We start from the raw sequence: 13,602 nt of genomic DNA, 5'->3' as shown, positions 1-13,602 counted from the left end.
TAATTTTGATAGCAGCTTCAACAAAAGTGTTTAACATCTTTTCAACGCGATGATAGATCCCCCCTGACTTCAGCGGAAGGATATGTCTGTTTGTTTCTTCGCTTCCAGTGACTTCAGTGACTGGTGAGCGCACAGAGGTGAAGGCTTTTTCGCTCCGTGTGTCAATGAGAAGAAGTTCAATTTATGTGTGTTTTCTTCGGTTTTAACGAAACGGCACGTAGCAGTAACAAGTCAGATAATTATTGAGATGTTGTAATTTGGCACCACGGGCAGTTTTATTCCTCTTCATTGGGTGTTTCCAGCGAGAAAGTTTGAGAACTCGTCCCGGGAGACAGCTCGACTTCGGGCTGGCGACCTTATGTGGATTTTACAGAAAATATGGAGCAGATACCCGGTTTCTCCTCGGGCAAGTCGCTAGTGTTTGTCTTCTGCTTCATCCGCCTCTCTTTGGGTAAGTCTTTAAGATGATAAATCCGCCTGGTTTCCTCTCCTCTGATACTTTATAACTTGTCTCGGTCACGTTTTGTTGCCTCTGCATCTGCGGCGCACGGAGCAGACGTAGCATCTCCACACTCTTTGCTTGTTACACTGGTGTCTGACTGGCTTGGTGAGTTACCTTGAAAAAAATAAATAAATAAATAAAAAAGTCTGCTACTTTTTTTTTTTTTTTAAAGCGCAAAAACTGTTCCCGTGAGTCACATTTGGTGTAAAACCAGCTCGAAGGCGACATTGTGGCCGTGCTTTTTTGGTGATTGTTTGGTTCCTGCTGTTTGGATAAGTATGGCCGTTTGTCGAAAGCTAAAGTAACGTTATTCTGATATTAGTATAACATCCGTTCAGAGGTTGAATGTGTCACTTTAAAACACACTTTTGGTACAGCCTGTATTTTCTTCTGTCGGCGATATCACTACTATTGAAATATTTACATCAAAGCACTTCAGGACCATATTCACATAGTTAAAAGATTACAGTTTATTGGGCAGCTCCATTAGGCCACAGAAACCGAAGTTAACACTGTGTCAAAGTCAGAGAGTTAAGGTCTGATTAATATGGATCCTGGAACGGACTGTTGAGTCTGAGCTCAGTCACCGCTGCCCAGATGTTGAACTACAAGAGCAAGAGAAAAAATTCAAAATGGACACTTGAACTTGTTTAGCCTGCCATGCTGAATTAGGGGAGTAGACAGTGATGAAGGACTGAATAAAATGTGGGTAATAGTGCAAAGATCCTCATGTATTATGATAGTTAAATAGAGTTTCAGGGAGTTGCTTACTTATTTTTTCCTCTTTACAAAATGCCACCCATGTAATACTTCACTCTTTGAACACCTGCCTTTCTGATTTTTGGGGCAGTTGTTAACAAGTGCACTCTCTGTAACTACTGTGCTGTACATTTGTAATAGAATTGCTGGCAGTGCTCCTGTGTATTTAACAGCAAAGATAGTGATAACTGTATCCTGGTGCACTTGTCTTTAATTAAGCAGAGATTAGTGTCCAATGATTAGAGTTCAATAACAGGTCCAAAAATAGATGGGGCAGCTTAGTGGAAAATGAATTGCTCTGAAGAGTGAAAGGTTGTTGTGTATACAAATTGAAAAAAGATATCTTTGGGCATTGTGGCTCACACTACCAAATCGCTCCTAAAACAGAAGAAAAGAGTTGGTTCATGAAGTTCTTCTAAGCCAACAGGTGGTGTTATAATTAAATTGTAACGCAAATGTTCTGCGTATTGCCTGATAGAGGCCTAATTAGACCATGGTAATTTCCAAACAATGTCACAAGCAAAGTTGATTTAACTCTAATTTAGGTTATGCTTGAGATAAAATGATAAACATACTAAAATATAGAAAAGCACATGCTGAGAATCATGCATACACGGAACAGGGCAGTGTTCATTAGTTTGTTTTTCCCTGACTTATATTATTTGCATGTTCTGTAAATGCAAAGGAGCATAAACAGTATTAAATGCTTCAGTTTAAGATAAGATAAACCTTAAATTTTTAATTTCCTAGAAATTAGTAATGTTTTATCTGCACTTATCTTAAATGCAGTTTAGTCAGGTTTACCTTGATTCTCAGCTCATCTTGGCTTTGATATTATTTATTTGAAACTACATGTAGACCTTTCTAACATAGCCAGTCAATCTGATATTATGACTTTTGGCCAAGATGTCTATTTCAAGGGTCAGGCCTTTTTTAATTTGCATAATCATTACTGATGATATCGTTATGCTTTATTTTTTTAGCTGTATTTGTCTCAGTGGGTGCTGTGAGAAATGTGCAGGGAGAAATAGCCTGTAGCCTTTTTAGCCTTTATGTAAGAGTGCCATTAAATTGATTCAATCTCACATGATTTTTTAACATGGTTTTTTAGCCTTTTAGTTCGTTACTTTAGTTTGACATAAACAGCCCTGCTATTCTTTCTCATGTTTTTTCGTGAACTAAAGGTGAGTTGTGAACAGAGTTACACAAAAGAAGAAAAGACAAAGTAAAAGTGCTGCAGGCAGTGCAAGGAGAAGCACTGGAATGTTGTTGGTGTTTGACATTCCTCTCTCCCTCTCTCTCTCTCTCTCACACACACACACACACACACACACACACACACACACACACACACATACACACACACACACACACACACACACACACACACACACTTTGTGCATTGTGATTTTCTTTTTCTTCCTCTTTCCATCCTCACCTATCCTATTCCTTAATACTAATGCTGAACGTCCAAATGGTTGGGACACAGTGCTTGAGTCTACAGCACTATGAGCAACTGTGATCGCAGCCTGTTATGCATGCAAAGCACAAGTGGTTTTCCATATGGCAGGATAGCATGGTAGAAGTTGTTGCTTACCATGGTAATAAGAGAGAGGTTTGGGGTTTACCCATGCTGCAGTAAGTACCCATATCACTGTGGACGTTTGCAGTATTGGAAAATGGTTAATCAACAAACTGTGAAAATGTCTATGTCTTTCTGTGTAGACAAATTTTGATCAAATGCTATAAGGAGTTGGCAGTCCTTTGCTAACCGCTGTAACAAATACAGCTGCACTTCCCGTAGCTTCTTCACAGTAAAAGCCTGCCAGATGTTTGCTGTTTGAAGGTTTTTAATGTGAAGCAGCAGGTTTGAATTAGCAGTATCTTAACTTCCCAATTACAGCTCTAGTATGGCAAATGATTGTGGGTCTGAAAATAGCTGCAATCTGCTGAACATATAAAATCTCAAAAATTATGCTCTCTGTCTCATCACCTGTATGACCACACATGTTATGCAAATCAGTTTAGTGCATCACAGCTCAGTTAGGGCAATGGTGAAGAGTTTGAACTTACTCCAAGCAGGACCACAATATTGCAGGCCACAACAATCATCTCCTGCTGTGATGGTGCAGTGGGAATACTTGTTGTAATCACAACTTTACATGCAACACCACAGCTAAAGCATGTTATTCCAGAGAAAACAAGGCCTCACTTTTCTGGTTTGTAGATGGTACTGTCAGTGGCACAAAGCTCTGGCTGCAAAAGGTGGTTGGTGACGTATTCATTAACCACTTATAACAGCATACATTGGCATTTGTCAACAAGTTTCTGCAGTTTGATTTGCCGAGCTGGAAATGTTGCTAGTAAGTAGCAGACTCCATGCATATACATAGTTTAATTATAATTTTAAGGCATATAAAGGACAGTGAAGCCCATCTATGTTGATGCAGCAACCCTGTTAATGCTGTTGTATCTGAATGTTTGACTCTTGATTCTTGAGGAAGCAAAGATGCCATCTTTGTGGCACACGACTTATCGTTACCCAAAGGGTGTGGGCATGTGGATGATTGCATATATTTGCCCAGTGCAAACAGCAGACAGCTGACATGCGTGTGTGTATCTATTTGCGTGTGTGTATGTATTGCATAGTGGATACAAACTGACAAAGGCCAGCAATTGTGCCGCCCATGGTTTACTTGCATCTGACCCAAGCTAGAGCCTGGTGTGAAATGTGATTTATCTGCGCCATGCTTCGTCCTGGCTCTGAAGACAAAGCTGTTTATTGAGTTGCCCACAACACTGCATTATTTACTGACCACCAGCTCTACCCACTGCCTTGTGGCTGTGTTATTAATATTGCTTTAGACATTTTCTCAGTGATACCTTCTAAGCTTTCCTTTTTGTTTCTCTCTTATCTTTTCTTGTCTGCTCCCTGCAGTCTCAGAAAGATAAATTTGCCATTGCCTTAATGCGTTCATCATATTTCAGGTTAAATTCAGTTCAAACTTCTCCACCCTTTTAATTAATAGTGTATGTGTTTCCATCCCATGCTTGTTGGTTGCAGTGGGAGTGAGTAGTAAATAATGTGTGGAACTGTATGAGTCAGTGGATGTAGGTCTGTGGGACTGTGCCGCAGATGTATGTGTGTCTTTATTTCCATGCACGCACATACAATGCATGTCTGCACTGTAATCATGTTGGTTTGGATTACAATAGATATAAACCTATAGACCTACTGTTATTAAGATGATGAAGTTGAAATGCATAGCAGACAAGGTGAAGGTTGTAGTTATGGGCCTGTTACCGTTTGCTTCAGCGTGCTAATACAACACCCATACCTGCTTGACCAGTTTGCTCTTAGTGAATTTAATCCTCACACATTAAATAAATACCAGTCAAAATGCGAAAGCAGCTAGGTGGATGTCCCGCATGAATCACATGCACTGTTATAGAAGGCGGTGATTGTGGATGTGAAGGTCGAGGGGATTACAGAGCGTTTTGTCTGCACTGTTGAACAGGTTAACAAATTAACAGGGAATTACTGTGGCCTGCATTCCTTGGCCAGTACAGCCCGGTAATCCTGGAGACAGGCAGGCAGGGCACATGAAGTAATGAACCAAGCAGGGCACACCAGGTAGGAGAAGGCGGGAAACTACACAGAAAAACTTAGAAAAGCTGAGCTGCAGTATTATTTTAGTCCTATGTTTAACAAACTGTTGTAACAAGTAGTTTCAGTCTCACTACAGTGGATGTGAATGGTTTATAGACATTTTAAATTTAAATTTAAAACTTCTCCAAGCAATGTAGATGACAGCCTAACAGTGTTGCATTACCTGTGCTGAATGATTTTAGGTGGGACACAGGATAAACTAGTTAAAATACAGTTTAACAATATGGATTTTCCAGTGCCCAAGACATGAGCTGTGGTCAGGAAGTAGCCTGTTTGCTCCTACTAATTGTCACCCAGTGACAAACCTGTTGTCCTCTCTCTGATTAACTAAGAAAAGGTATATTTGGGAAAAAAGGTGTATATTTGGGAAAAAAGGTGTATATTTTGGGAAAGCACTGTCACCTCACACCAACAAGGCTCTGGGTTCAAACCTGCCGGCTTGCAGGGACACTTCTGTGTGGAGCTTGCATGTTGTCCCTCTGCCTGTGTAGGGTTTCCTCTGGATGCTCTTGGTTCCTCTCACCCACCAATGTCATCTGGGACTTGTTCAAGCCCCCTGTGACCCTCAAGGATAAACGGCATACCTAATGGATGGATCGAGTTTGTATATATTGCCTGAGAGTCTGGTGAAAAAATTACTAGGGAGAGGATGTAGGGAGAAGTCTTAATGTTTGGCTAAACCAGACTTGCAGAAATGGTTGTAATGGTTAACCACCCATGTATCTCACTATGAGAGAAGAAATCTCACACTGAGATATGGGTTTTTGTTGTTGGTCACTGTCATGGTTGAATGCTAACAAATAAAACTGTACCGAAATGTGTCACAGCAGAGATCAGAGATATTTGAGAACGTACACTGAAAAAAAACATATGACTCAGCTGGATGAAAGGGAGTTTGACTTTGTACCATATTTCTGAATTCATAATATCAGGACATATATTGCAATATACAATGATAATTATTAAAGTTGTACACTGTAGAAGTAAATTCCAAACACTGGAATATATTCGAATAGGACTGGGGATATGGCCTATAAATAATATTGCAATATTTTTAGGCTGTATGGTGATACACAATATGTATCTCGATATATTGAAATCTCCTCTAAAGCACTTCATAAATGCATGATTTAACTTTGAGACACGCCTAAAGAGACACACACCTCATGCATAAAGAGACACGCCTCTCACGCCTTGCTGCTGCCTTGTGTGAGCTAGAGATTCGGCATCTTGCCTATTTTTCACTCATGACGGGTGGTTCCCAGCAAAAATAGACAGCGAAAACATCATTGGATTGTCATGTTGACATGATATCAGCAACAGCATTATATATAACTGACACGTTTAACTGTAGTTTCAGTGTCTGGACTTGAACCATTTTAGGTGGCCGCATGTACTATATGATCATAGCAGAAACCAACAACGTTGGTTATAATTATATTATGTCAGTAATTTAATAGGTGAAGGGCAGAATTTTATTGGTGTGCTTTGTGCCTCTCTCTCTCTCTCTCGCTCACTCGCTCACGCTTTGTGTGTATGTCTTGCTCTGTATGAGGGTATACAAAAGTCAAGGCAAACTCAATGTAGAAAGACAGAGCTGGCAGTAGCAGTGACACCGCACACACGTAAGACAGGCAGTGGTTCAGAACCAATTCATTTGCCTGGAACTTCATTTACCGTTTCTAAATACGTAGCCTATAACTAAGTGTTTAGAAACTTTTTCAATCTCTCCAGTTCCCTCTGCTCCAGATACAAAAACACACACACACCTCACCTATGTCACACATGCAGCCAGGAGAGTTTTCTGGATGGGTGGTGGAATATTTCTGTAAGCAAGAGGAGTGAAACGCCAAATGCAAAAGAGAATTTCATGCCGGCATCTTAAATGATTCCGTGACAAGTTATGCTCATTTATTACATCCCACGTGGAACAAGCTGCGATACATCTGATATATCGCCAACCTCTATATTTGATCATAACATACTCCAGACTACAGCTAAAGTAATCTCAAAAAAATCACAAAAGTCCTGCTTTGTTTTATTATAAAACAAAAAAAAAGTTTTGAAAAAGAAAAAAAAGTCTGGATATGAATGAGCCGGGGAAAGTCCCTACATTTGCCTATTCTGGTCTGCACTCTGTTTCTGTCTGTCTCTCTCTTTCTCCTTCAACAGACACACACACACAAAGACATGCACATACACTACACACTGAGCCAGCTAGCCAGCAGTGCGCCCTGCTGTACCAAAACAGCTCAGCCCTGCCTGATTCACTCAGCTTTAGAGGAGACTCTCCCAACTTTTCCCAGTAATTACAACAACAAGACGACCATCTCAGTTGGGAGGTCAGCAGAGTAATTATTGGGGTTGTCGCAATCAAGATTTCTGTCCTCCATCTTAGTCTCATTTTCATCAGTTGAAACTACTGCTTTATTTTTCTTGTGCTAGTCTGTGGTTCACTCATGCATTTCTGTTGAATAGGTTCAGGAATGGGTTGCAATGTTTTAGCCTTAAGCAGAGAGGTGTTTTTGACAGCAGGTGTATCCAGAGTGCAACATTTAACAAAGGATCGGAAGTGCATCAAGTTTATACTGATACTGTTGCATTTAAAAGTTGTTATATCTGTCCTGATAAAGATCCAAGAGATCAGCTTGATACATCCCAAGTAATCATAGGCTTTTGTTGTTGCTTTTGGCACTGACCTGTTTCTTACTGTAAGTCACCATCCTCAAACTGAAGCTGACCAGGGAGACTAAAGCCTTAAAACCTGAGCTTAGTTCGTCTGCGTGGTTACTCTGCTGTTTGTGTGGGCCAGCTTCCCTCAGGGTAATAGTGTTTAGTTTGAGCCTCTTCTCCCTCCTTCCATGCTGAGCTAAAGGTATTTTATTGCAAGTTACCATGACGACTCTTTGGCCGGCTGGATATAGAGGCTTGTACAGCAATTCCAGGAAATGGGGTTACTTCCTCACTCAATGCGAACAACTTCCTGCCCTCCGCTATATGGATGTATGCCAGGGCTCTGGGACACCCATTCGTGTGCAGTCTTTGTCTATAGTTTCGGAATTACTTCCCCATCTCAATCCACAGCTATTAGCTCAAAGCCCATCTATCTCTCTACCTCCCTCACCCCTCCCTTTTCTACGTCTTTGACAGTCTTTTTTTTTTTTTTCATGACATGGCTGGATCTCTCTAGGGACCCACTGTGGTGTCTGTGACAATGCAGTTGCGAGTGCTGAGGGAGGATCCAGCGTAATGCCAGCGGAGCACAAACAACCAGACTGTCCCTTTCATTTTTGTTCTGTCTAGACAATCAAAGGCTGTGATCTCTGTCCTCTCTTTACTTGGAATTTAAGGATCAGTGTTTTCTCTTTTTTTTTTTTTTTTTTTACAGTTTTCATGGGAAGATACAAATTTAAAAAGAGCAGATTTGTTTAAACTTACGTTGAATTTATGTCACCGTGCATCAAAAAGTAGTTGCAATTGCTGCCTTTTCCTGCAGTTTACAAAATCCAAGGTTCTCTTTCAGTAGAGACAATGCAGTAAATGCCTCTAGTAATAGCAAGTAAAAGTTAAATGGAGAGAAAAACAAATGAGCCGCTGATTATGCACAAGAGCTCTTTTAAAGGAGTAATAAAAAACAAGACTACAAGTCTACATCCATGCTTGCACCTCTCTTGCACCAATTTATCCTCTTTGGAACATGAATGTCTGTACCAAATTTAATGGAAGTCTAGAGCTGCAATGATTAGTCAGTAGACAGAAAGATAAACAGCAACTACTTTAATAATCAGTTTATTTTTAAAGTAATTTTCAAAGCAAAAACATCCAATTTTTCACAGTTCCAGTCATCCAGTCATTTGTGGGGATTTGCTGCTATTCTTAGTCTTACATGATAGTAAATTAAATATGTTTGGATTTTGGTAATTTAATGATATCACTTTTGTCATTGGACCTTTTTATTGCTTTCTGGACTTTGGAGACCAAATGATTAATTGATTAATAGATGAAATAATCAACACATAAACTCATAATAAAATTTGTTAGTTTTTAACCTCATAGCAAAAATCATTTATCCAATAGTTGTCAAGATATTTCACTGTGAAAAGGATTATTAGACTATTTGATGGTTTGTTGTTCTTGGCAGTCCATCTATTGGTTGTCATTGAGTCTGGTCAAAAGTGGTGGACCAACACTGCCATCCATAGAGCCAGCTTGCATGCTTAAAACCTGGATTTTATTAGTTTTGACAACTTATTTTCTTATGTTTTTTAATTTTCAAAAGAAACACAGATACAACCTGTGGAAGCTTTCAGGTTTCAACACTGTAAGATACCGTCTGGTTGCATGTAGATGAAGCAATCTGCTTTAAAGCATAGGACTCAATAACTGGTGTCATCCTCAGTTACACTGATGATGATACAAGCCACCTGTGACACAAACAATGACTAGTTGCCTTTTCTCAATACTCTAATACACTGGAAACTAGAACATGTCTCGCAATGTTGAACCCTGGGCCGGGTTAGATTATGTCAGGTGAACATTAGCTCATTGTTTACTGATAGAGGGAAGTTTTATATTGTCACAACAATACAAAACATACCTTTGATCTAGAGTGCCAAGACACAAATGTTTTACCTTTTCAGTGGTTACAATCAGAATATTTATCTGCTTCTTACCTTGGGCATTTGCCTTTTCTCTCATTTTTTAATTAATGAGTCTCTTCTGATCTCGTGAGCGGTGCTTTCATCAGCCAATGTGTTGATACAGAGTGGGCTGACATGCAACAAGGGCCCCCACCTGGAATCTAACAGGGGACCTTGTGGTTAGGGACACCCCAGACACGTCTGCTATTTTTATCCTCATTTTGGGGCTGCGGGGTAGAGCATGACATTAATGGTTTTTCTACAGTAGAATAAGTCAAAGCAGCTACCATGACAACAAGGTCTTCTCAAAATGTCTGTTTCCTGTAGCCTTTAGCACACTCGCTCTTCTTTTAATTTCTCCTGCTTTGTACTTTTTAGCAACACAGTGAAGTGCTTTCTTTTGTCACTCAGTATAACATCACTGAAACTCACAGCAGATCAGATGTATCCATGTTAGGGGTGCCCCCTAATAGTTGACCAAACATTAGTTGATTAGAAGAGTCTTAATTGTTCAAGTTTTGATTATTCGGTTGGTTGCAGTAACACTCCAGAGGCTGAAACTCACTCAGTCATGGACAGACATCGTTTACACGGCTGGTCCCTGTAGGTGTTGGATAGCAATGTAACTGAGCATTATGGGTTCAACTAACTGGACATATTTAGTAATAAAATAATGCAGATGTAAAACAGAAAGCAGAAGCAACCTCTTTATTTTTCTGAGCACACACGTCACAAGTGGGACCCCAACAACAACTCCTGCCCTAGGGAAGTCTGACGTCAACTCTTAGGGGACACACTACTTTAAAAATCGAAACACATTGTAAACTCAGGACAGTCCATTACAGTTATTACATACCAGTATGTCAGGCAGGAAATCCTAAGTGTGGGATCATTTTAAGAGGCTAAAGAACAACCCCAAAAAGGTGACATGCAATATCTGAAGCAAACATTCACCTAAATCACCGACCTGAAACATGGCTCATCATTTTAAATATTAGTGTAAATACCCAAACCATAGCCACTTAGCATGGTCGCTTGCTCTAACCTTCTCCTTGCTTGAACATTCAGAATCATTACCACTTTTGCCAGTGACGTTAACAGGCAACTGTCTTTGTGTGTGTGCTTGTAAAATGTATGATTTAAAGGATCATTATTATGGTTTTGTATTTTTCTGTATTATAAACAGTGTTAACAATGTTACTTAAAACATCCTCTCTCAGCCCTGGATTCAAACCATTTTCTGATCCCTCTCAAAAATATATCTTGGAATAATGAAATTAGTATCATAAACATCCCATGACTAGTCAGCTAATGACTTGAACTAATGAATACCAGTCAACTAGAAAAAGATTTGGTCAGGGCCGATCTTACTGATCCATATTCCAGTCCACAGCTTGTGCTGGACCATGAACCTGCCATAAGGTAACATGAGACGCGTCACAGATTCAGATTCCATTTCACATCTTACCATGAACCCGTGGCAACTTCAGTGTGTAACTGAGTGGGCAAATAACATTAGCTGTTGGTTTGACTAAAATGTTGTTTGTTTGGAGATATTTTAGCCTGGAAACGCCAAAAAGCAAGGCAGCTATTTGTAATGTGTGTAAAGCCAACGTGCCGAGGGGGGGGAAGTATGGTTGCGTCGTACAATACAACCGATTTGATCAAGCACCTGCAAAGGTTTCATGAGAAATAGTACCAGAAGTTCTTGCTAGCCAAGGGACAAGACACCACCTTTAGGCAGCAGACTTTCGCTGATGCTTTCCAGAAATGCGATAAACTTCCAACAGACAACCCAAAGGCTAAAGGGATCATTATACTCGATGGCCAACCACTATCTGTCATGGAAAATGTTGGATTTTGCAGCCTGTTGGAGCACTTAGAGCCCAGGTATAATATTTCATCCATACCCGAACAATAAAATCAAGTGTCGTCGCTCGCTCGTCTTAATAAGAAGTGCTGCGTTTATTTTAGCCTCACAATGCAACCATAAACTCAATACCAACAATAATAATAAAATTAAAGTATAATATATAATAAAAATAAAATATAATTTTATATGTCATATTTTATGTTTTTATGTGTTCACATAAAAGGTGACAAAAGATTATTTAATTTGTAAGTGTTGTCTTTTTGGTGTTCTATGGAGAGCTTTGTAATATACTTTATCCCTGTAGCTACTAAATACTCACATTAAGTCATATACCAAGTCAAAATTGTTGTTAGTGTCAGCCTTACCCCCTAGTCACACTTAACTGCACACACTGTAAATCTCCTGCTTTCATTCTGCTTTTGTTCCCCACTTATACACACACACACACACACACACACACACACACACAAGAACTGAGGATTTTGATCGGGAAGTGTCAAAATAATAGTAATCATCCAGTCAGGCAACTTCTGTGTGTTTCCTCTCAGTTCACACCATTTGGCTGTAGTTTCACTGTTGACTGTGGATCGGGTCTTATCAAAGCTCTCATTCCTGGGAAATTTTCCTGTCCAGGGTTCATTGATAGTGAAGTGTGAGAACAGCTAGGTAGAGAGGATGCAATGCTGGTGATATGAGCTTGGGTTACAATACATTGGTCAGTCATTTTAATGAGTGTGAATTAGGGTTGTTCATAATTAACTGCTTAACAATTAACAAACCATAAGAATTTTGACCAATTAATACTATCTTTTAAAATTCAAATATCCTGGGACATTAGTACCATTTGAGTTTAATGCCAGTCTGACTCTGTGTTGTGGAAGTAGTAGGCTGTTCACACCAAAGGCACTTTTCTCCATTCTGGTCTAGAAGCGATTCTGCTCCCCGGCTCTTTTTTAATCACACATAGAACTGATCTTTATAATAACCTCATGAATTTATAACGTAACATGCTCTTGGATAAGTGGGGTGTTTCTTTTTCTGCAACAATGAAGTTAAAAGGATCATTGCCTTGTGTGATGATCTGCTGGGAGGGGCTTTTTGTCTTCCTGTGTGCTTGTCTCTTCAGGTCACACATATATGCACTTATGTAGATTTATAGTCCAGGTCATGAGCGAAGTGTCTCCTGCACCGCCCCATCCTGCATCGCAGTGAGATGATGAATAACAAAAAAAGAAGTTGTTGAATTTTTGCATCAGAAGTTAGTGCAGAGTTCCAAGGGTTTGGCTATATTATAGCAGGTCATTGCATGTGCATCAAGTGACAGCTTGGTCGACCACAATTCAGTACTGGGTTTTAGTATTAGTATTTAGAGATGAGGCCTACAATGATTGTGATGTCTGGGTATTTTATTATTTTCTCAGAATTGTCCATGGATATGAAGTGGGTGGTGTAAAGTGAGAAGAGCCAGGGGGAAACAACACAGGGTTAGGGGGTGTAAGGTTGAGTTATTAACCTTCCCCCTCTGTGGCCTGATCTGCAGGAAGCTCCAAATCCAGTGGCATAAGAGTTTGAGTGGGCTGATGGAGTTTAAAGCAGTACCAATGTCTGTAAACAGAATGAGATGGCAAATTTATATGGTCCATCAGTGGGGTGGTACAGGATTTCAGGTATTACAGAATGATGCTCTCAAATGCTTCCATGACCACAGATGGGAGGGCAACTGATCTGAAGTAATCGAGACAGGTGATCTTTGAAGAGGTTGGCACAGAAACAATGGTAGAGAGGGTAAAGCGCTGTGCGACTATACATTGGCTTTGACAGGAATTAAATATTGAGCTGCACAGTGGCCCAGCAAACCTTGCATAAAACCCATTTTGTTTGTGTGTGTGTGTGTGTGTGTGTGTGTGTTGAAGTGGCATAATAGGAGGCAGGCTGTCCCAGATCTGGTAAGATCATTGCGTCTGGCATTACAACAGCATGTATGGGAAGGTCATCAAAGCAGTCAGGGGACGTCAGCAGCTTTTTCCAGTCTCTGCTCTCTTGCTTCCATTCTTTCAACACCCCTGTTGAACACATTGGTCCTCTCAGAGCCCTTCCCCAGCAGCTTTTCTCCTTTTTGGCTGATTTTGCAAATGTGTGCTATCTGCTCAATCACAGG

The 13,602-nt window shown here is 40.1% G+C and overlaps 1 protein-coding gene across 1 annotated transcript in view; it reads left to right on the top strand.

Annotated features, from left to right (window-relative positions):
* The first annotated feature begins 96 nt into the window (after window positions 1–96).
* Window positions 97–13,602, top strand: part of notch2 (notch receptor 2) — a 50,134-nt gene continuing 36,628 nt past the window's right edge. Inside the window, exon 1 of the mRNA XM_071487577.1 lies at window positions 97–451. Coding sequence (XP_071343678.1) covers window positions 379–451 — 73 coding nt within the window. The 5' untranslated portion in view covers window positions 97–378. The remainder of the gene's footprint in view (window positions 452–13,602) is intronic.

The sequence above is a fragment of the Trachinotus anak genome, unplaced genomic scaffold, assembly GCF_046630095.1.
Source record: "Trachinotus anak isolate AG129_WGS33_773 ecotype Australia unplaced genomic scaffold, CSIRO_AGI_Tana_v1 ptg000010l, whole genome shotgun sequence".
In the NCBI taxonomy this organism is placed as follows: domain Eukaryota; kingdom Metazoa; phylum Chordata; class Actinopteri; order Carangiformes; family Carangidae; genus Trachinotus; species Trachinotus anak.
This window is presented reverse-complemented; position numbering and strand designations above follow the sequence as displayed.